A 25000-nucleotide genomic window follows, 5' to 3' on the forward strand; every position below is an offset into this window, starting at 1 on the left:
CATAGACACACACACACCAACACACATAGACACACTCACACACACACACATATAGACCAACACACATAGACACATTTTCATTTTTTTCTCATCAATTTGCAGTGGTTCGTTGCTTCCCTGATATCCTATTTGTTTAATTGACACTTTGACACTTTCTCTCTTACACAGGGAATTCACACACACACACACACACACACACACAGCATATGCTGTCCATCATGCATAGGCTTGAACATAGTATTTCTGTGTTACTTTAATTAAGCAGCAGGGGAATGCTGACCGTAACATAGATGGAACCATTAACGATCAATGTGTTCCCATGCACAGGGCACACACACACACACACACACACATTAATGATCAGTGTGTTATCATATACAGGACACACATACACACAAACACATTAATGATTGGTGTGTTCTCATGTACAGGACACACATACACACACGCACACACACACATTAATGATCAGTGTGTTATCATGTACAGGACACACACATTAATGATCAGTGTGTTCTCATGTACAGGATACACATACACACACACACACACACACACACACACACACACACATTTATTATCGGTGTGTTCTCATATTCTGGACACACACACACACATTAATTATCGGTGTGTTCTCATATTCTGGACACACACACACACACACACACATTAATGATCGGTGTGTTCTTATGTACAGGCCACAGGACACACACAGTATTTATTCTCAGTATTTATCTTAATAAATTTGTGTGTGTTTTTGTGAGTGTGAGTGTGTGTGTTGGTTTGTGTGAGTAAGTGTGTAATTTTGAGGAAGCATTAAGTTGTTCCTGAACAAGGTTGAATTTCTAATGGATTATGGCATGTTTGTGTGTAATAGGTTGTCTCTGCTTATGGCTTTGATACTCAGGGTGTATGTGTGGGTGTGTGTGAGCTGCAATGAGTGGCGTCGCGTCGGCGTCGTCATGTGGGAATGCCAGGACACCCAGGACACCCACACAGTCCTTTTCATTTGTGTCTCAGTGGGTTTGAAATAGAATGTCAGATGACATCACCCTACAGGAGGGACACACAGGGAAAGACATTACTACTAGAGAGGACACACACACACACACACAGCATATGCTGTCCAGTCACTACTTGAACATAAATTGTTACTTTTAATTAAGCAGCAGGAATGCTGAACGTAATACAGATGAACCAGCCACCATCAATGTGTTCCTACGCACAGGGCACACACACACACACACACATTAATGATCAGTGTGTTCTCATGTACAGGATACACATACACACACACACACACACACACACACACACACACACATTTATTATCGGTGTGTTCTCATATTTGACAATAATACACACACATTAATTATCGGTGTGTTCTCATATTTCTGACACACACACACACACACACACATTAATGATCGGGTGTGTTCTATGTACAGGCCACAGGACACACACAGTATTTATTCTCAGTATTTATCTTAATACATTTGTGTGTGTTTTTGTGAGTGTGAGTGTGTGTGTTGGTTTGTGTGAGTAAGTGTGTAATTTTGAGGAAGCATTAAGTTGTTCCTGAACAAGGTTGAATTTCTAATGGATTATGGCATGTTTGTGTGTAATAGGTTGTCTCTGCTTATGGCTTTGATACTCAGGGTGTATGTGTGGGTGTGTGTGTGAGCGTGTGAGCGTGCGTGCGTGCGTGCGTCATGTGGGAATGCCAGGACACCCACACAGTCCTTTTCATTTGTGTCTCAGTGGGTTTGAAATAGAATGTCAGATGACATCACCACAGGAGGGGAGAGGGACACACAGGGAAAGACTGACTACTACTGAGAGGACACACACACACACACACACACACGAGTCACTACATGAGTATAAATTGTTACTTTCACACAAATCCATGTACTTTTCTACAAATCCATCAGGAGAGATGAAAAGGGGAAAAAAGTTACTTTTATAATATAGAAGCATATCTATTCAATTCCTGTGACTTACGTTTAGCTAACTGTCATCACACACAAAAAAGAGAAAGATATGCTTCTCTTGTGATGATGGCAAAGACGACAATTCCTCTAAATAATGAAGTAAACCTTCATTTAAAAAACACATCTAGTTTTGGAAGCTGTGTCCAAAGCCAAATTTAGATTTACCCTGCTTAACTTCAATTATCTGTAAAAAAAAAAAAGAAATGGCAACAGGGATCTCTACCAATCATTGTCTTTGCTTAACACTAAAAGTTAAACTCCAGGTCCAGGGTAAATCAACCTACAGCCCTGTTGTTTGAAGACAGCGAGTGCTGTAGGTAGGAAGAAGAATGAAAAAATGTTCTACAATACAGACCACTAGCGAACAGCAGGAAACTAACTGATGGGGGCAAGGAAACTGATTATTCTCTTCTTCCTAGCCACAGCACTACATAGCCTCAAACTGCAAGGAAATATGTTGATTAACCCTGGACTATCTGGAAAAATCTGTGCACGTGTTTGCAACACAGACTTCACAACATAGTATGGACAGCTTTGTTCGCCCAGCTCAGTCATGCACAAGAGGCTGCAATTTTACAGAGAGCATTTTTAACATTATTTAATTGTTGGCACTAGCACTTCTAAACACTAAATGGGTAAATTGCAATAAATGGGCTTAGTTTTGAAGCCAAATGTTGGAGTTAGAATAAATACCTCTGTGGCAATTGCTTGAACAGCCACGTCATTTTCGTTATGCATTATTTGTATTGGTTGTTTAAAAACGAAAAAAAAAAAAAAAAGATCCGATTAATCGATCGATAAAGTGCTAGATTAATCAATTACAAAAATAATCGATAGCTGCAGCCCTAACTAAAACACTGAAAATTATGTTCCATGGAACATCACAGTACTTCTAACCATTGATCAATTTCAAAACACAGGTAAATTCAAACTCACCTCACAAGCAGAGTCATTTGGTGTGGCTCTGGATGATTGACACCCTGATCTTGATTCAGTCTCTGTACAAGAGAACACAGGGAGATTCAGTGTTTGACTTTCCTCAAGTCATAAAACCACATATAGGTATACTATACTCAACTCACATCCCTGACAGACAATATTCTACTCAAAATGTCCATTAAGACATAGAAAAATGGCCTGATATTGCCACATTTTTCATGCTGCAAACCCTTAGCAGGCATGACATGCATTGCCAGAAGTTAACAACATTTACTGAAAACTATAACTGACCACTGGCAAGCTCTGCTGAGAACACAGGGGATGACACCAACTTCTCCAATCCCCTCACACTGACCACTGTGCACCTAAAAAAATTAACAGCAATATGCAAAGATGAACAGGCATCAACTGGTACAGTGTCCATTTCACTCAAACCTTTAAGTTTATGACACTGAAAACGATGTAGACAGGGGAACAAAGTGTGAAGTGATGACTATCTGTACCGACAAAGATTTATAGACTGTAAATGCATGCGCAGGGCTGTCTGGTGTGGGACTGGATGACTGACACTCTGCTCTCAATTCAGTGTCTGTTGAAGACAACACAGGACATGAAGACACAGTGCCTTGCAAGACCCCAGTATTTACCAGGCATTACTTCTTCAAGCAGGGACTCACCTCTGAATAAGTCTGTAGAGAAAACATCGGGTTCCAAGTCATGGGCGTGGTCACTAAGCTCTGCAACGGAGTGTTGGCCAGAAGGGAAGCTTCCACCACTGAGTTGTGTCTAAACAAGTTAAACAGAAAAAAATTGGGCAGCAGTGGTTGTAACAGTAGGGGGAATATATACAAAACATACAGATAAGCTTGCTGGCATCATCTGGGAGAGAGATAGCCTGGAAAATACAGACCCTGGTAATCTAGAAAGATTAAGGGTCTGGTCACGAACAATGTACAGTAATGGCCGAACTCGAGGGGCGGCAACAAGCATGCTTTTAAAAATCTCACTGCACGCAATTGGATAACACTAGACCATGTTTTACTCTGAATGATTTCGGACTTTGACGCAATCAGATAACACTACGACCAATGTGTGCTGTCCTCCAACGTTACAGTGTTGTCTTCATCAGTTTAGCTGGTTCCCCGGGATATCGGGGTAAAAGTAACATGCATCATTGCCAGAGTGTCTCGCAGAGACAATTTCATTGTGCTCTCGTGAGAACTCTGGATTTCCAGGGTAGGAGAGAGACACGATTGACTGAAAACCAGATTGAAGACCACCAAGATGTGACTCTCACCAAGCAGTGACTTCTGTGTTTTGGTTATGATTGTTAGCATTAACAAGCGATACAGTAGGTATTGTGTAATCTCTGTGGCCTCATGAAACTGACACATCTTAACACAAAGAGAGGATTTCCTTTTTATCAAGATGTCACAATATAGGCTATACTTTTTAAACCTTGACATCAATTCATATGGGGAAGAAGTCAAAAATACCCACCTCTTTACGCCAGGGCCATTCTTTCCCACCATAGTCATAAGTGATTTCAGTTCCAGCCGTAATTTGAGTTGTATCCAGTGGATAGTCTGCTACCCCTGTTACTCTAATAAGGTTGTGTCTGCAGGTCGTGGTATCTTCACTGTAGCTGTTTTCAATCAAGGAGACTTTGTGGTGGAGTATAGATGGGAGCTCATTGATGCAGCTGAAGCTGAACATAGGCGTAAACTGTACCACAATGCATGTTCGATCTTCATGTTTGACTTCACATGGAAGCGGAAGACATGGTGGTAGGTTTAGAATGACTAATATGTTTAGATTACTATAGTGAGAAGTCAGGATTTCTGAAGTAAAGATCTCATGTTGCACTTTAACTTGCATCAACTGTGCATCGAACACTATACTTGTATTGGATGTTGACATTAGTGTACTGTAGTTGCTTAAAAATGAAGGTACAAGTGTCACTATAAACGTCTGTTTAGTGCATGATGTTTGTACATTTGCAGCATTGATGGAGCACTTGAAGATAGGTCATTTGGATGACTGGTAAACGATGAGCACAAGGCACCAAATTGTAGAATGAAGTTGATCGAAGCAGATGGGAAGCCACATCTCTTCCTTTTTGCACTGCACTGCAAATAACCACATAAAACTAAGTTATTCCTATAAATTGCTACAATGCAACGTTGTGCCCTCCCCAATTCCTCATGTACAATAATGAATACATTTCCAAGTGTAGAATACAACAACAGACAGGCCCACTATTAACTAAGATATCAACTTTAATTTATATTGATGTTTGTACAATTAATAGTCATAGACTGAAAACCACTGGTCATTATATCAATTCAAGAACCAGTGACGTGTAACCTTCAGTCTAGCCTACAGTGTCAGTCACTCACCTTTAACTGGATTAATATATTTGATTTCTAACACTGAATTCTTGTCTCTTCCTGCAAGGATGTGATTAGTGGCATCCTGAAGGGGAGTAGTCCTCCTTGGCATGACAGAAGTTACTAAGGAAATTAAGAACAAAAATGTAAACAACAAAACAACTTCACTACTCTTCATCTCACTAATACCATGGATATTAAAACAGTATGTTCAGATACTAAATGACAATGCATACAAAGAAATAGAGAAACAGAAGATGTCAAAGGATAAACCCAACGTAATTCCAAACAAAGCACTCATTTACCACAGACCTTAGCTTAGGCAATTGTGAAAGCTGTCAAAATTCTATGTGCTGGACATTAAGCTTGCCAAGCCATAACCTCTGGCTATAATTTCCTCACGTAGAAGTTAATGTTGGGCAACTTAATATTTAGTCTACTAGTTGTCTAGATGGGCGTGTCCTCCCTTACATCGTCAAAGAAATTGTAACAATTCAGATTTCAAATAAAGTTTAACATTGATAGTCACGATTGTAACCCCCCTTCCCTCCCCCAATACCACTGTGTGCTGTTCGTGGTTTAGGCTAAGCGTTCTACCAAGCTAATGCTAAGCATAAAGAGCAACGTTTTAATGTAGTTTGCTAGCGAAATTGACGTTAGTAAAAGTCTGACGCCTCTGATGAAAAGCAAACAAAAACAAAATACATTTACAGCTGTCTGACAATGTATTCATAAATTACGTTATTCGTCTAAAGCCTTAGTTTGTCCAACGTGACCTCTTCAATATACTTTTCCCATCCGATAGCTAGCAATGCTCTGAATATAGTGTTAATCTTACCAAATGGATGAAATAACATCGATATACCATCTTTCAACACTACCGGTCGTAACTGATCTGCCAACATTGATGTTTGTTATTCCTTGACTAATTTCTTTGTGGTAGTTCAAATATCCAGGCCACTTACCTGGATCAGAGGGTTCGGTCTCCCTGCAATAGCATTGGCAATAACAATAGCATGCACCTAGCCAGCTAACAGTAGCCTAGGTCAAGTAAATTTCCTACCAATAGGTAATTCTGGGAGAATCGCTGGGAATAAAAACGCTTAGTCTACTTGGAATACAGTCTATTGGTGCTATCTCTGGGCTGTAGTAGGCTATATGGAATTATCACACAGTAGGCCATTTTCGTTTGTAAGTCTTTAACATTATGTCATTCAACCAGCATTTACCCATATTACATACCATAATAACACTACTATTAGGCCTACCTATTAAAACGTTTTGTTATGGATTTTTTACCTTCTCTCCACAACGTGCATTTCCAGAACTCCCAGCAAATGAATCTGGTGGTCACAGGTGTAGCAGCTGTCTTCTATCTAGCCAATCAGTATGAGCATGCGCAGTGTTGATTTAGCTTCTAATTTTGCGCGTTGTGTATAATTTCCTGTGTTGTGTATAATTTCCCGCACTTGTGTGTCGCAGCATGCGGGGACCACGACCACCGATAGGGGGCAGTGGCGGACACACAAATATACAAAATATGTCAGGTTTTTGGTACATAAGGACTTTTGAGAAAAACACTTTTTGGGCATTAAATCATGCTGAAAAGGTTTTATAGGGTTTATTTTTATGAGGACAGCCAACTGTCCTCGTAACACACACACACACACACACAAGCACGCACACACGCACGCACGCACACGCACACATGTACGCACACATGTACGCACGCATGCGCACACATACACACTCACACAGACACACACACACAAATTTAGATAAAAGCATCAGCTGCTTGTGCCAGGTGTCTCATGTGTGCTCTGTTTTACAGGTATGATGTCGACTCCAAAAGCACCAACCTGTCAAAGCATGTAAGTGTCCTCCATCACACAGACACGCACGCACGCACGCACGCACACACAGACATACACATTTACACATACAGTACACATACACTCTCTTCCTCTCTCTCTCTCTCTCTCTCTCTCTCTCCCTCTCTCTCTTCATCTCTCTCTCTGCTCATCCTGCCTTCTTCTGTCCCTCTCTATCTCTCTTTCATCCGTGTTACTTCCTGCTTTCTGTTCTTTGTGCCCCGTTACCCCAGTGATTGCACATGATTACATTGAGAGGAAATGCTGTGCATTAGCCCCCCCCCCATGTGTGTCCTGTGACTGTGTAGAATACTTATCCAGCTCATTTGCCTATGTTAGTGGTCTGTGTGTGTGTGTGTGTGTTTGTGTGTGTGTGTGTGTGTGTGTTGCCTGGAGCTCTGGTCCTCTCTGTGTTTAACACATCCACAGTACACCTGCAGGGGGGAACAGCTGTCAAAGTGAAAAGACTCCTCCATTCTCCCAGCGCTGGTGCTGTAGTTCATTTCTATTGAGGTATGCTAGAAACATATACTGGATGTACAGCTCTGGAAAAAATTAAGAGACCACTGCACATATATCTGATGTCATCCTACGGTTGCTGATTGACATTCAAATTAGTTGACAGTCTTATTTAAATTTGCAGTGGTTTCCAGAGCTGTGTGTATATATATATATATATATATATATATATATATATATATATATATATATATATATATTTCCAGTGTACTGTAATTGCCGGACATTGGCCAGAAAAAAAATGTCCGACAAAATTAAATCTCGCCAGTCAAATTGTCCAATTGAAATTGGCTAATAATTCCGTTCCCCTAACACAATTTTAATTTGAGAATAAGCCTAAAATGTAGGCCTAGCTATGTTTTAAAGGAACAGGCTCTACCGTTTGAAAGTTATTAAACAACGCTTATGCTGCATTTCAAATAGTAAGCACAGGCTTAAAACGTCTGTTAAACAACGAACGAATGAGTGAGACGGTTCAAACATGGCCAGGCCCAGGCAGACTAGCCTTAAAAGTTTTTTCAGAGGCTAGACGCGATGGATGATGATACATTGGTACCACCTGAAGCCTCAGATGTCCGGTCAGCTCCACCACCACCAGAGAAAAAGCAGAAGTGTCGGCCGTATCTGTCGGAATCAGTGAGGTTGGAAGTAAAGTTGCAGGGGGTGCGGCCGCACCAAGACACTCTCCGTGTAGACTGACAGACCCATGACTACACATGCAACTGTGTTCTGTTCCCAAAGCATGCTTTCTCTGTCTGTGATCTGCAGGGTTAGGGCTTCCTCGACGAGGAGATTGCTGGTCCGCGGATAATTTGCTGCACAATCAAATGGGATCATTGAACCGCGGACCGAAAGAAAAAGAAACTATATTTTCCAGAATAGGAAATATTTCTTAATTTAGTGTTATCAAATAAAGAGGCATAGCATTGGGTAGTGGAGTGAGCGCTCATTCAATGTATGTGTGCATCTGCACAAGTGAAACTGTGGAGATAACGTGGATAGCAGCAACAAACAACGTAGCCTATTTAAAACAACGAACAAAGCAGATTCTTGCTGTCCATGAAAACAGCATGGCTAGACTGGCTAGATCTTAGCATGTATAAGTTAGGCTAATGAACATGTTGCATTCTGCAGCCTGATTATGTCATTCATTACATTGCCTGTCTCCAGTTTTCCTCATCTTGACTAAATAAGAAGCGATAATAGGATGTTTGACCGGCATATCATCAAAATGTCCGGAAAACGAAACCTCATTTTTTTACAAGCGAAAACTCTGGCATGGATGTAAACAATACTATATACAGCACAGATGGCAGATATAGTTTTTAAAGGTGAGAAAATGAATGCTGAAATCCTTTTAAAGTCCCAAGTGTCCTATGTTTGGCAGATTTGGAATCATAATAACATCCGATTTCTGAATGTGATAACCCATGTTATTATGTGGCTCTTCAGAGCTCAGCAGAGAGCACCACTGAGTTGAAATGGGCCATCCCAACGCCAGAGGCTCTGACATTCCTCCACAGTGAGAGCTGAAAACCATCATTGCCGCTGAAAGTAGAGTTTGTACTTCAGATTTGCATCTTTAAATCATAAAACCCGGAAATAAACATCCTTCCCCGAGCATTCTGTTCCCCTGCAAAATAAACATGAACAGAGGGTAGATTACCATAGAGGTCGACGCCCCTGAGGCAACTCACCATGAAGAACTGAACTGGAGTGTGTGTGTGTGTGTGTGTGTGTGTGCACTCTTAGTTGCTTTGGATAGAAAGTCGTTGACCTCCCTGGTGTTTCAAAGGCATCAATCAGCTGAATTCAGTTCTGGTTCTAAGAAACTCTATGTATGTGTGTGTGTGTATGTGTGTGTGTGTGAGAGAGTGAGTGAGTGAGTGTGTGTGTGTGTGTGTGTGTGTGTGTGTGTGTGTGTGCATGCATGTCATTATTAATAGGTATTAACTCTCCCCAGTGGGTTGTATGGGGGGGACACAAAACCCCAGTTGGTGTCCTGCTGAAGTTATTACAGTAGCAGAGAGCCATTTCCAGCCCCATGGCTCTGCATTACACACACACACACACTAAACACACACACACACACAGACATATTATATACACACACACACACACACACACACACACTCATTACACACTCCATTCTGACATCACCGTTGCCTAGTGCTGGATCGCGTTCCTACGGTTACCGGCAGGGGAAAATCAGCTTATTAAACCAGCAGTATCAGCAGATGAACAGCAGACCTGGGCTTCAAATGGGGAATAATAATATGCATGAACACACTAGTACAGAAACCGCTGTGCCAGATTAGTAGTGAAATATAAGGACAGTAAGTAAAGGGTTGGTAGTTTGTCAGGTCCTGTTCACCCACCGATATCTCAGATCAAGAGGGTCTCAGGACCTTAAACATGTATATCACTTTTACATTTATATCACTTTTACATTTTTATCACTTTTACATAAATATCACTTTTACATTTATATCACTTTTACATTAATATCACTTTTAGATGTATATCACTTTTACATAAATATCACTTTTACATGTATTCATCTAGCCAAAGCATTTGATCCAAGATGCCCTACAGAAATGCAGAAATGAGAAATAGCACCCAAGCTACAGTGTAGAGGACACTAGCTACGATTTAAGCAGTGCTATCGGTGCTATTTAGATAGTTAGGTTACACCAAAGATTCGATTGTTAACTAAGATGAATCACAAGACGATTCACCAATGGAACGAAATGGCACTAATTCCGGACTCCTAAATAGGCGTGTCAAAACATAAACTTTTTTCTGAATAAGCAATAATAACATATACATATAATTTTGGATACTATTTTACAGTCATTGTTTGTGTGTGATGCCAATGAAACACTCTTTCGGACACGGAATGAATAATTTAATTTTGCCCCGTTAACCGAGCTAGCTAGCTAGCTAGCTAACGTTAGCACAGTAAACGGAAAGTGAATGGGAATGTTCGCTAGCTAGCTAGCAGCTAAGAACTTTGGTTAAACGTATATATTGTTGCAAACAAACCTGAAGTAACATATGTTCAGCAACTTTGTGGTAGTCTACTAGTTCTAGCAAAAAATATGTTAGGTTAGTTTATCAACCATCTCTGAGTTTAGAGCCTCTGAGAACAGGTGGCTGTGCACCAGAGCTTTGAGGAGACAGTGACAGATCACGAACAAAGCTATTTTTGTATTTATTTGTTTCGTTGGAAAATACAATTTCAATGTTGGAATGTTAGGGAGACACGTGGCTTCTAGAAAATGGGTTCAAAACTTACATCGGTGAATGTAGGGCTAAGGGATTGGTCATATTCCGTGAAAATGTTCATTTCTCCCATAGGAATACATACACTGGACACTGGACCTCCCGCTAGACTCCTAAATGGGCGGACAGCTTGAACCCACGTCCACAACGCCAGAATTTACCCTCTTATGAATCGTCTCGCTTTATCAACCGTCTCTGGTAACACTTTATAATCCTGCATCAGTGCTATTTAGACAGTAATAATAGAATTAATCCTGCATCAGTGCTATTTAGATAGTTAGATAGTAATAATAGAATTAATCCTGCATGATGCATCAGTGCTATTTAGACAGTAATAAAGAGTAGTTTGCCAGTTAAAGGAGAATTCCTGCAATTTCTCTCATAGATCTCCGTTTCTCGAGGTCATCGAGTACTGTCGGTTGGGAGTTTTCTCTTTCTCACGCAATTCTGTGTAGCACTCTAGAATATTCGTTAGACAAACAATTAATGTTCCGAGCTGAATTCCGCATTGCTTAGATCTTTATTAGGCGAATAGCATCTGGCCATCATCCTCGCCTACTTAGCTGTAGCTTTAACGTTAACGTTACAGTGCAACTTTTTTAGGTTGTGCTGCTGCTCTGATTACTCAAAAGCTAATGTGGAACTACAGTAGGCTATCCTACAGTGTTTGCCAAACATATTTATGCGAAAGTGTCTCAACAAAAAAGGATAAGAAAATGTCTCAGCACACCACCATTATATTAAACATAAAAGTCAGAAAATGTATTGCCCTGCTACTACTGTTGCCTATTTCTTAATGTCTGATGGCCACGCCATTGATTTCACCAATAATGTCCACAAAACACAGATAAATAGTCAGACTAACTAGCAGGGCAGGAAACCAAGGCAAATGACAATTTCCACATAGATGCCGATCCAGACAGCTTCACCAAAGCCACATCAACTCACACACAACTTCAAGCTAGCATACAATCTAGTAGTAACCAAGCACTGCGGTTTGCAAGCAGCACAAAAACACTTTATTATATAGAAAAGGGCCAGATTACAAGCATGTATTACACGTCTATGTTATCAAATAAACATGAAACAAAACTTACCAATTCCTGCATAGGCTACTGACCAGCTACGTGCAGAGCTAGCTGGCATTATGTGCACTTTCTAACATGTAGTCCAGTTGACACTGTAACTTTACATGATATAATTTTGCTTAATAAAGGCTTATCAATATAAAAATGTTTTAAACAAAAATGGTCAATATACTGGCCATAGCTATAACCATAGCCATGTCAGTGTGACATGTACTGTATGTTTCCAGTGAATGTCAGTCTGACTGACAGAAGATGCTAACGAAGTTCCTCAAGTCAAATAGATAGCGTCAAAATTCGTGATGAATGGTTCCGGATATTCTTTTCGAACATTGCAGGCCCTGCAGTCAGACCTGCCTTCCTCGCCATAATAGGTGATTGGCTAATCAGTCAGATGTAGCCATCAATCAACCCGAATCCAAACATATGATTTCTAATGGTTGCTTAGGTACCGAAAACGCAGTGATTCCTTGTGAAGGCCTGATGCGGGCCTTAACAAGGGAAGACATGCGATTGGATAAAAATTTATCGAACGCCATCACTATTTGTTCACACAATCTGTCAATCAAATATAGCGGACAGGGGTAGGATTATGGCAGTAGCCTAGTCAAGAACGATCGGGAAGGAGAAGAAGAAGCGAATAATCATAATGCATTTATCCCAATCCGTAAAATGTTATTAAAGACACTAGTATTTTTCATTCGTTTGAAAATAGTTGGGCCTTCAGAGAAGGCCTTGAAGGCCCTGACGGCCCTGACGGTCCGCCACTGAGTATAAGTATATATACTCTCTTGATCCCGTGAGGGAAATTTGGTCTCTGCATTCATCCTTGAATTAGTGAAACACACTCAGCACACAGTGAACACACAGTGAGGTGAAGCACACACTAATCCTGGCGCAGTGAGCTGCCTGCAACAACAGCGGCGCTCGGGGAGCAGTGAGGGGTTAGGTGCCTTGCTCAAGGGCACTTCAGCCATGCCTACTGGTCGGGGTTCGAACCGGCAACCCTCCGGTTACAAGTCCGAAGCGCTAACCAGTAGGCCACGGCTGCCCCCAACATACTGTTTGTCACACGTTGAAAGCTTCCCACCTTCTCTCTTTCTCCTCCATTTCACTAGTAGCTCTAAGCTCATATTACTCCTTATCCATAGGGGGCGCCAGTGGACATCACACACGTGTGATCTCCTGTATTCGGTTGTTAAGTCCGACGTCACAGACCCAACAGCTTTTTGGTTTAAAAAATGTTTACTAGTGCAGTCGGCCAGTTTTTGCAACTTATCACCAGCACCTCCGTTTTATTGAGGGTAAAAAAAAAAACGATTAGCTGTGCAGCCAGATGATACAATCAAGAGTTACCTGCTAGCTTAAAGGCTACTTTTAATAGCGGAAAAAAATAGTTTAATTTACTGTCTATGGAGAAAACCGAGCGGCTCTGAAAGCCGTTGGACCCGGAAAAAGATTTAATGGCCTATTATTGAATCATCACTCAATAACCGAATTGGCATCCCAGCACCACGGCCAGCTACCAAGCCAAACATGCTTATTCACAGCACTCATAGCAAGCAGTCCAATGCTACCAAGCCAAACATGCTTATTCACAGCAGGGTTGTGCACAATTCGAATTGCAATTCTGCTTCCTGTTTGCTACCTCAATTGAAATGCAAGTGAAATTCAAGAATTTAATTGGAATTTAAGAGCCAGTTTCAATTCAATTCTGGAATTTTGCACAAGCCTGATTCACAGCACTCATGGCAAGCAGTCCAATGTGTGAACTAGTGACCCCGGGGTTGCCCCAGGGGGGCTGTCCCTGTAGTTAGCTCGCTGTGGGTCGCTCTGGAGGAGAAGGTCTGCTAAATGACATGTTATGTTAAGTAATGTATTGTAATGTAATCTAATGGGGACAGTTTGCCTGCTCTATATGGCCTTTCTGCAGACCTCTAGTGTGTGTGTGTGTGTGTGTGTGTGTGTGTGTGTGTTTGTCTCTCTGTGTATGTGTGTGTGTGTGTGTGTGTGTGTGTGTGTGTGTGTGTGCTTGTATGTATGTCCTGTCTGCAGACCTCTTTCTCAGATCAGTAATGGGCTCTTAGTTTGTGAGGCCCTTTAGAGTGGAACATAATGCAGTAGATTAGCATTAGTGTGCTGTATCCCTGCCACGGTCTGTTGGCTGACCTATGTTAGACCTTGTGTGTGTGTGTTTGTGTATGTGTGTTTATGTGTGTGTGTGTGTGTGTGTGTGTATGTTTTTGTGAGAGGAGGATTCAGAGATGGCAGACCTCGGTCATGCAGTGTGTGTGTGTGTGTGGGAGGCTGAGAGGAGAGTTCAAAGGATGCAAAGCCTCGCTGCTCCCTCACAGAATCTTTGATTTTTGATCCCCACTCAGCAGCCCGGTTCTGCCGAGAACCCTTCAGAAAGCCGGTTCTGCTGAGATCCATTCAGAAGGCCATAACTTCTGGCCATAACTTCTGCCAAGTGTAAGATCCATTAGCCCTGGCCAGGGAAACCGCGTAGATTTAGGGTGGGACGCTAAGGACTTGTCCTAATCAAAATGTTAAGATGACAAAATTGTCCCCACCAATATTTTAGCGAACTTATTTGTACTGCTGATCATTCCGACAGCCAGCACGACAATACAAGAAACGTCAGGGTTATCTGACACGCAGGCTACACGCGATGGAGAATGCCAATGCACAGGATACTTTGCAGTGGCAGTCAAGTTTAGCAGGTGTGTCAACGACAACGTAAGTTACCAGGGCTGTCTGCCAATACATACCCCATAAAAGGCCAAAGTAAAACATTTTGATATTCCCTTTGCCCTTCAGCATGTACATGTTTGCCCCTTTTTGTGGTTTGTAGATTAGCTATGCCACCCAAGAAGAAGAAAGGGGACATACAAAGCTTTTTCATTATGCAGAGTCTAAGTAGGCAAACTAGCCATACAAACTGGCGACTAGTGACCAGGCTTTCAAATTCGGATTTTAGTATACTGTGTAAAATAACATTAGCTGTTAGGATTACCCAGGATATTGTCACAGCTAAACCTAGCTTCTGTAATCTTTCAACCAATGTTGAATATGGGTGTGCCGTACGGAGAGTCGCATAGGCTATAGCACAGAAAAGAAGTCACTAGGCTGCCAATCTTGCAGTGTGTTTGTGAATGTAGCCTGCACAATGCAAAGAAATAAAAGATAAACTAGGTGCATTTCAATAGAAATTAAAAAACATTGCGAGACACCAGATATTTCTTCTATGATTTCATCCCATAAAGCTTTTCTTTGACTTTTTAGTTTTTTGAACATTTATTTTATCTAATGACATAGCAAACAGGATTAATTAAGTCCACATATCCTTGCACTTGCAAAAACTATTTTTCACTAGCCTAAAACAATGAGGTCGCAAAAACAACTAGAAAATGTAATTTCGAGGAAATTACCAGTGCATGAAAATATAAACATACTGTATATTAACATAAAATACAAAACAAACTTTTATTTGATAACAGTTGGCAGAAGTCATAGTTGATAACAACTGACAGTTGAAATGGCTGAACAGTTAAATAGTTGAGTAGTTTAAATAGTTAAATTATTTAATAGTGAATTATTGTAGTGAGGACATTTATTTTGAAACAGTTGTGGGCAGAGGAAATAGTTGAACAGGATCTGTAGAGCCAGATTGTATGTTTAAAGCCTGAGACAGAGTATATAGTTTAAAAGTTAAATGTAGATAGTGTAATGGATGTTGATAGACAGAAAGTTGAATGGATGTTGATAGGCAGATTGTTTAATGGATGTTGATGGGATAGTTTAATGGGTAGATGAGTGAATGGTTTGAAGAGGATGAATGGATAGAAAGTTGGATGGAATGTGCCTTACATCCTTGTAGAATGGAGATACACAGAGAGAGTTGGCCTAATTGAGCAGAAAGCAGTTGATACAGGTGCAATCAGTTTAACTAGCTTTTTGATGGGACCTAGTTGAGCAGCTGGAAGTTGATACAGGTGCAAATCAAGTTAATTAGCCCATTATGATGTCATAGTCCCCATACAAAGTCTATGGGAAAAAATAAGCTTGTTTTTTATTAATATCTCAAAAAGTATAAAGTTTACAAAAGTGAAAAATACATTCCTCAAGTCTCCTTTTCAAGACCTACGTTACAAAGTTTGAACGAAGTGGTTGAAGCTGAATTAGACACAGAAATTTGGTGGGAAGAAGAAGAAGACTTCGGATAACAGAACAGTGCATTTACATGCACTGTAATGACTTCAGACTTGACTTACGACTCCACTCAAAAGACTTCAGACTCGGACGCTTTGAGACTCCTGAACAAGCTGTATTTCATGCAATTATTGCTTTAATCTGAATGTATTCATGTATTTCTATTTTATTGCAAAATACAGCGTACTTTGGAAAACGTATAACGAGCGGCATGGCCCCTTTGCCATAATGTGTAACGTAACGCATGTGCAAACACTCACAGATAAAAAATGCATTGACCATGGCGACAAGAAGTCCTCCCGGAGTTGTGCCTTTTATCATTACTTTCGGTTACAATAACCGTGCACAGAGGAAATAAGTTTAACAGCTACATGCAAGGTGTGTGGCAACAACGCCTGATTTCATCAGGCATCTCCAAACGCACCCATATAGGTCAGTCACTTAGGCCTAGCATATATCGTCACAGGTGACAAGCTAACCATCGTAAAGTGTTGTGCTAATGCTGGGAACAGGCAGGGATGGGCAAAAATACATCAGAATGTATTTCAAAATAAATTACCTAATAGGCCTACCCTCATTTTTAATGTATCAAAATAAAATACTGTATTTTTGTATTTAGAAAATACCAGAGGTGGAAAGTAACGAAATACATTTACTCACGTTATTGTATTGAGTAGTTTTTCTGTGTATTTTGTATTTTTTAAGTAGTTTATAAAATCGGTATTTTAAATTTTACTTGATTACATTTTGAGTGAAGTATTGTACTTCGCTACATAAAAAATCCCATCCGTTACTTGAGTAAAAAAAAAAAGTTAAGACTAACGAAAACGGAAAGGGAGAGAAAAGAAATCGCGCCCTAACCCACTAGCCTAGTGATAATGATCAGCATGTAGCCTACAACAGGACATCAAGCTGGCGCCATGCAGTCTTTCTGAAAGGGATGGAGATGGAGCTGGATCACGAGATGCATCAGATTACATGTGTAGCCTAACCTATGAAAGTGTATTTTCCGCTATTTCAATGGGTTGTCTCAGTTCGTTTTAGCACTAATGATAGCTGTGATATTCAAGCAAACACCATGGGATTTCGTGGTTTTGACGTTTGTGCTCACCTTCTTTGGAAAGAAGTTTATTAGCAGTTGTTTTCATTTTGATGTCTCTTTTTAGTAACCTGACTTGGCTTTCTTGGAGAAAACATTGCACCAGCAGCACAACAATTAGCGGTCCACTACTAGAGATGCTCAACTAAATAAACAAAAGATAGACTACCTTATGAATCGTGCAGGCGGACTAAACCATTTAGCTCTTTAGCAAGGGAGAGTGACCTTAGACAGTTTTCACTATGTTTTGTATACAAAATCCAGTCAGTCAAACTTTAAATTTCGTCTGACATTCATTTTGACATTTAATTTGGAAGTTAAAATATTCAGGTAAAATAAATATATGGTGGACATATATATATATATTTTTTTTTTTCAGTAATTAGCGTAAATTTCCAGTGAGTCTATTCAAAATTTTCACCACACATTATATTAACACACGTATAAAAAATCCAAACATAAGAGTTATGTGTATTAAAGTGGAATGACACAGGAAAAAAGTACTGAACGTGCCTACTGAAATTTCTTCAATACTTTGTGGAAAAGCCTTTGTTTGTAAAGACAGCTTCAAGACATTTCCTGTATGACAAAACGTATTAGTCACAGTATCAGGTGTGATTTTGGCCCATTGTTCTAAACAGATTCCAGGGGTCCCTCTTGTGAATCTTGATCTTTAGTTACTTCCAGAACTGTTTAATTGAATTTAATTGAATTGGCTGCCTTCAAGTCTTTCTGGAGCTTACTCCGAGTGGTCCTTGGCTTTTGGAATTGACTATCCTTCTGACTCCCTGGTCAGAAATATTGCGAGGAGATCCTGCATGGCAGTGATGTTTCTTCCACTTGCAGATAATGGCTCCCATGCTGCTTACTGAAGATTCTGAAGTTTTGAAATGCATTTGTAACCAGTTTCATTGATATGTTTTGCAACAATAAGGTTGCAAAGGTCTTGGGAGAGCTTTTGCTTTTTATCCATCATGAAATGTTTCTTGTGTGACACCTTGGTAATGAAAAACCTTTTTATAGCCCATCAATATACTAACCAAGCTTATATTAATTTGCACAGATAGAAAGGATAACTACTCTAACTACTTACAGATTCCAGCTCGTTCCTTCCCTTTCCTTGCCTTAGTGCTTTTTCTTAGCTTGTTCAATACTTTTTTCCCTGTGTTATTCCACTTCATTACACATGACTCTACTTATGGAGTTGTTTGGATTTTTTTTTATGTGTGGATTACCTGAGTTATTACTAATGCCTGGTGAAAATGTTGTACCCCAGATTCCACTTTTCATGGGCCCTCTCCTCCATTGGGGCCCTATACTTCCCACTCTCCCCCCCAGTTCGACGCCCTTTAATCTGCTGAACCTTCTGCTTGTTTCCAAATATAAAAAAACAACTCAACATTGGCCTCCCTGCCTCAGCTGCCTGTGAGGGGCTTTTTCAGTTGGATTACTGTTCACTGCAAAGTTTAATGCAAGGATGAGTGCAACTAACTTTGAAAATCAACTACTGCTCAAACTTAAAGGAGAACTCCGTGATTTTTCACATAGATCTCCATTTCTCAACGCCACCGAAAGTGCTGTCGGTATGAACAAAACTGAAATAATCGGTTTTACCTAGCTCGAAGTTGCTGCAGCTACAGCGCTACACACTGGGAGCATGAACATGGCTGCCTTAGCTGCTGGCTGCAGCAACTCGAAGCTAGGACCAAAGTCCTTTTCAGGCAAGTACCTCCTTTCGGGCGCCATATTGCAACACTTTTTGGGCACTTATCGTGCATCTATTTCGGCAGAAATGCGTTGTGCGTAAGGCTTCACGACACCAATCTTGCTCCAGCAGCGAGATCACAACAGATGATTGGCACGATGTCTTCACAGCACACCACATGATTGGCTCAATGTATTTTACAACACACCACATGATTGGCTCAATGTATTCACATGTCAACGTTTTGCCGCGGAAGGGTTGTGATATTTGTAGACAACTGACTAACCCCATGCATTACTATGGAGGATTTTTTGAGTGCTGTATCTCCTCAGAAAGTCTCTGGTAAAACTGGTTGTTCTGGAACCCCCCAAAAAAAAAAAAAAACTAAGTAACTTTTACTTAAAGTACATTTTAAATGAACTACTTTTTACTTTTACTTAAGTACATTTTCAGATCGGTATTTTAACTTGTACTTGAGTAATGTTTCATCAAGGTATTGGTACTTTTACTTGAGTACAATATTTTCGTACTTTTTCCACCTCTGGAAAATACTCAAAATACTTTTTTCAAGGAAGTATGAAAGCACTGCAAAAAAGCTTTTTTTATCCCAAACATTGAGCCTATAAACTATACAGTAAAAAACAAAACAATTTGGCCCCTGTCATGTCAAATAGTATACCGTATGCAAGTTCATGTAGTGTCATCAGAATTAAGAATAATTCAAGAATTTGACATCTGTCATCTACATTTAGTCATCTAGCTGATAACCTGACCCTAGCCAGATGAATTTCGTTCCGCTTAGCTCCGCCTAGCTTCACTCACATCCATCTGGGACCTCTTCCATTGAGAGTGATTTCTGCAACCGATTTTATGTTACAGCCAATCAGGACGCAGGGCGGGAGTTTCATAGATGTGACATAGTGTAGAAGTGACTGTGAGACTGTTATTAGCGTCACGGGTTGGCTTTGATGTGAGTGGTTGAAGTAGCACGTCAATAGAGGACGGACACGTGGCTTATTCAATCATATGCAAGCATTTTTTGATTAGGCCTTCTGAAGCAACACTTCAATGGATCGGTTCCAGATGGATGAGTGGAGCTAGGCGGAGTGAAATTCATCTGGCTAGGGTCAGGTTATCTAGCTGATGCTTATCCAAAACAACTGACAGAGCTTTCAATTCGGCAGCCGTGGCCTACTGGCTGAGTGTTTCACTAATTCACGGATTGGGATAAATGCAGAGATTATATTTTCTTAAATGCAGAGATTAAAATATACTTATACTTACAATTAACCACATTATAATCAATAGGCCAAAATCATAATTGTGTATCTGTGCCAGTCCAGTGTAGAACTGAATAAGAAAATCATAAGGCTGTATATCTTGAACTTCCAGTATGTGAGAAACTTGACTTGCCTTAATATCTCCAACCTCAAGTATGCAGCTAATAAGGAAATAGAATTGTTATTTAATTAAACAAGGTGAACTTCTCCCCACTGTGGAATGCAGAAAAGGATGCCACAAGGAAGGAAATTCAAACACACTTAACACCTTACCATCTATTGATGTCATTGTGGTTCATTGAGATATCTGACATTATTCTGTTAATTGGCTTGGATACAAAAGGACATTGCAATTGTGGGCAGCCGTGGCCTACTGGTTAGCGCTTCGGACTTGTTACCGCAGGGTTGCCGGTTCGAACCCCGACCAGTAGGCACGGCTGAAGTGCCCTTGAGCAAGGCACCTAACCCCTCACTGCTCCCCGAGCGCCGCTGTTGTTGCAGGCAGCTCACTGCGCCGGGATTAGTGTGTGCTTCACCTCACTGTGTGTACACTGTGTGCTGAGTGTGTTTCACTAATTCACGGATTGGGATACAGCCTTACAATTCAGATACATATTATAATGTAACAAATTACTTTGAAATGACAGTAATGAGTAATACATAATACATTACGATTTTGAAGTAACTTGCCCAACACTGATGACAACCATCACTTTCTATGTATGTTTGTGTTGTGTGTGTGTGTGTGTGTGTGTGTGTGTGTGTGTGTGTGTGTGTGTGTGGAGGGTCAATCAAATTCTATGATTGCCACTGATGTGAATCATCTCACAAATCACACAAACCAAATCAAGTTTTAAAAAATCGCAAAAGTATCGAAATTGAGATTCTTCACTTAGTATTGGTATTGAAACAATAATGTTGGTATTGTGACAACAGGAGTTGGGGATGTGTCCCCACCAAAACTGAGACCAAACCTACGCCCTTGACTGAAATGCACCTCTGTCTTCTGACCCAGCACTGAACTGCACCTCTGTCTTCTGGGGGGGTCTAGTGCTGCTGTATGGTGGAGTGGTGACTCTAGGGCTGCTGTACTGCTGTATGGGGGGGGTCTAGTGCTGCTGTATGGCAGGGGGGCGGTCTAGTGCTGCTGTATGGTGGAGTGGTGACTCTAGTGCTGCTGCCGATGTTGTTGTTGTTTTTGTTTTTTGTGTTTGTTATTTTGTTTTTTGAAGGCACATTTAGTCTGAAGGTTCAGTGTCAGCCTGTTTACCCCTACAGGCAACTGCTAAAGCAGGGACTCCAAGAACACACAAACACATGCACGCACGCACGCACACACACACACACACACACACACACACACGCACATTCACATTCACATACACACACACACACGCACACTCACACACGCGCACACACACACACACGCGCGCACACACACAGTCACACACATGCACATTCACAAACTTAATCTCTCTTTCTCTCTTTTCATCTCTCTTTTTCTCCATTTGTCCATTTCCCTCTCTCCGTTTACATTGACATGCCCCTTCCTCATTCCTGGTGCTCTCAGTGTTTTTCTTTTTTCTTTCATTCTCTCAATTCCTTGTTCCCCTTTTCATATCTTTCTCTTTCAAATGTCTTTTCTTTCTTGCCTTCTCCATCTTTTCAGACTTTGGGAAGAAGCTATCACAGTTCATGGGAAATTAATTGGATTGGATGGGAATTGATTTTGCACTGCACTGTTAAAGTATAGTCTAGAGTGTGTTTCCCAAATGTGTTTCTTTTAGCTGACAAAGGTGGTCATCTAATGTACCCTGTAGGTCTGGGGCCTGTGAGCGTTGTATCTTGCCTTGTGATTTTGTTTTTAATTGGTTTTGTATCCATTGTTGTATCCATTGTTTATGTGTTAGTGAAACAGTTCTCTCTCTGTATCTCTCTCTCTCTCTCAAATCACACAAAAATGTATCAAATTAATAAAGTAGGCCAGCTTTAGTCTAAAACTATGAACTGGCCACCTTGCCAACACCACCCTGGTGGTGGAGTGCTATTGGCTCTGCTAGAAGCTTGCTAACATTCTAAGTGGTGTCTTTTGGCGATAGTTAGCATTTTGCATTAGTGTCATGCAGTGTAATGCTGGTATTATGATTTGTGTCATAACTAGGACAGTGTACATTCTCACATAGACACTGTGGATAAACGCTCCAAATATGAGTTATATTTACTATAAACTATATCGGTTTCCACAGGGCCGCTCCCTCTCTCCCTCCCACTCTCTCTCTCTTTCTCTGTCTTTTCTCTCTCTCTCTCTCTCTCTCTTTCTTTCTCTCTCTCTCTCTCTTAAATTCAAATTCAAAACGCTTTATTGGCATGATAATTCGTAAAAAAAGTGTTGCCAAAGCATACAGTGTCTAGAACTCATCAAGACTAAATAACAGTCATAAAAAAGAAGGAGAAGGAGAAAAAAAACATACACACACACATACACAAACTTCAGTTTGTTATAAGAAAAAAAAGAGGGATAACACACATGAAACAGACAAAAAAGAGAAATGGTGTAACATACGTAATCTGTGGGGTGGGATTGCAATTATATAATGCCTTCTCTCACACTGTGTAGAAGGAAGTGCACCTCTGACTCAACCTCCCCTGTCATACAGTGACCACATACCCTTTGCTCTTTGGGTAACCATGATTTTTTGTGTCTGCCTTTCCCTATGGCTAGACTGTGGTCACTCAAACTGTACTTGGTTCGGGTCTGTCTCTGCTTTGTATCTCTGACAGTGTAGAGATAATCTGCCAATTGATAATCTTTTTTAATGGCCAGATAGCATTCTAATTTGTGTTGTGCTTTGGTTTCGTTCTTCCAATGTTCCAAATAGTATTCTTTGTTTTTCTTGTTAATTTGGTTAACTTTAATTGGTTGGGAAGCAGTGCTGGTCTGAACATAATCTGTGTTAGAGGTTAGTAGATTAGTTAGTTTCAAGACCAACTGAGTTAGGGGACTGGATTTAGGGCTCACTTCTTGGGATTGAAATGCTTTAAAGTGTAGTGAATTTTGGGGGTTAATTTTAGGTGAATCCAGAATTTTAATGATGTTTTTTAGATATTAATCTCTCTCCTTCTCTCTCTCTCACTTGAGAGGGGGATGCCTAATGACGAGGGCAAAAGCAATCCAGACATGAGCTCTGTTTGAGTCGAGTTACAGTATTTGTGTGTGTGTGGGTGTGTGCCTGTGAGTGTGTGTGTGTGTGTGGGTGTGTGTTTTGGCAGAGTGATCAGAGGCTCAGCCAGGGGTTTATGCTCCAGTGACCAGTAGCACCTAATCAATATGATGGAGAGAGCAACTGAGAGGAAAGCAACTGAGAGGAGACAGCTGCAGTATCAGTGGACCACACACACACACACACCACATGCATGCATGTAGCACAGCCACAAACTCATGAGTTATGAATCAGTCTGTTCCATCATGGTTTTGAATATTCTTTTTGCTTTTCTCCCTCTCTCCCTCCCTCTCTCTCTCCTCTCTCTCTCTCTCTCTCTCTCTCTCTCTCTCTCTCTCTCTCTCTCTCTCTCTCTCTCTCTTCCTCTCTCTCTCTCTCCCTCCCTTCTGCTCCCTCTGTCTGTGTCACTGCAGGATTTCTTGGGTCAGGCCTCTTGTACTCTGGGTGAGGTGGTCGGTTCGCTGGGTGGCCGCTTGGAGAAACCCCTCGGGTGAGTTATACACACACACACACACACACTCATAGGCACGCACACACACACACACACACACACACAGACACGTACACTCTCTCACATTCACACACACATGCATGCACGCACGCACATACACACACAGACACACACACACATGCACAAGTATGCACTAGGGATGTAACGATTACCGGTATAATGGTAAACCGCAATAAAAATGTTGACGATAATTTCAACTATCATAATATCAACTTTCATTTCAAATATCATAATTATCGTGGTTGATTACCACGGTGTGGATACCATGTGTTTAATCCCTCCCAGCTTCATCCGAGCCTGCTTTGGACATACAGTAGGCCTGATACAATGAAACAAAACTGGTACCCTACTGATTCTGTTGTCTAATTGATGGTTTTAACTGGGATTCGGATTAGGCTACACCTGATTTTAAAAGGTGGAACATTTTCACCGCAAAACGTGCACTGTATCATGTAGCCACTCTGAGTCTTTCTATGTTCGCATCCACGTTAAACCCATTCCTCTCATGTCATCAGGAGAATACAGTAGCCTAAAGTTTTATTTTGAACATTTACTTTGGTCTCACTCATTGGATCCAAATAACAGAAATAGCAAACTCCAAGTCATGGTAGGGTAAGTTAAGCTATAAGCATATAGCACATGACCAAGAAAACGGGACACTTTTTGAAACTATTTCAGCTTGTGTAGGCCCATCAGTGCTTTCTGAACATATTTTTAAAAATACCGCGATAATACTGAAAACCATGATAATTTTGGTCACTATAACCGTGAGGTTCAATTTTCATACCGTTACATCCCTAGTATTCACCAACTCTTACCTACATGTAAGTACTAATCATTAGAAATCTAATGTGTTACCCTCTATTTACATACATAAAATGTTGGTACA

General features: G+C 40.7%; 1 protein-coding gene and 1 long non-coding RNA gene across 4 annotated transcripts in view; one reads left to right on the plus strand and one right to left on the minus strand.

The window, feature by feature from the left end:
- Nucleotides 1–25000, plus strand: part of LOC125310465 (copine-8-like) — a 155507-nt gene that overhangs the window by 51132 nt on the left and 79375 nt on the right. For all 3 annotated transcript variants that reach the window (XM_048267924.1, XM_048267925.1, XM_048267923.1), the window contains 2 exons: nucleotides 7155–7194; nucleotides 24014–24090. In XM_048267924.1, the coding sequence (XP_048123881.1) occupies nucleotides 7155–7194; nucleotides 24014–24090 (117 nt within the window). The remainder of the gene's footprint in view (nucleotides 1–7154; nucleotides 7195–24013; nucleotides 24091–25000) is intronic.
- Nucleotides 4875–6700, minus strand: LOC125310489. Its single transcript, XR_007196307.1, has 3 exons — nucleotides 6623–6700; nucleotides 5333–5446; nucleotides 4875–5062 (listed from the first exon to the last, which is right to left on the minus strand). It is a non-coding gene; the product is annotated as an uncharacterized LOC125310489 (long non-coding RNA).

Source organism: Alosa alosa, chromosome 17 (genome assembly GCF_017589495.1).
Source record: "Alosa alosa isolate M-15738 ecotype Scorff River chromosome 17, AALO_Geno_1.1, whole genome shotgun sequence".
Classification (NCBI taxonomy): Eukaryota; Metazoa; Chordata; class Actinopteri; order Clupeiformes; family Clupeidae; genus Alosa; species Alosa alosa.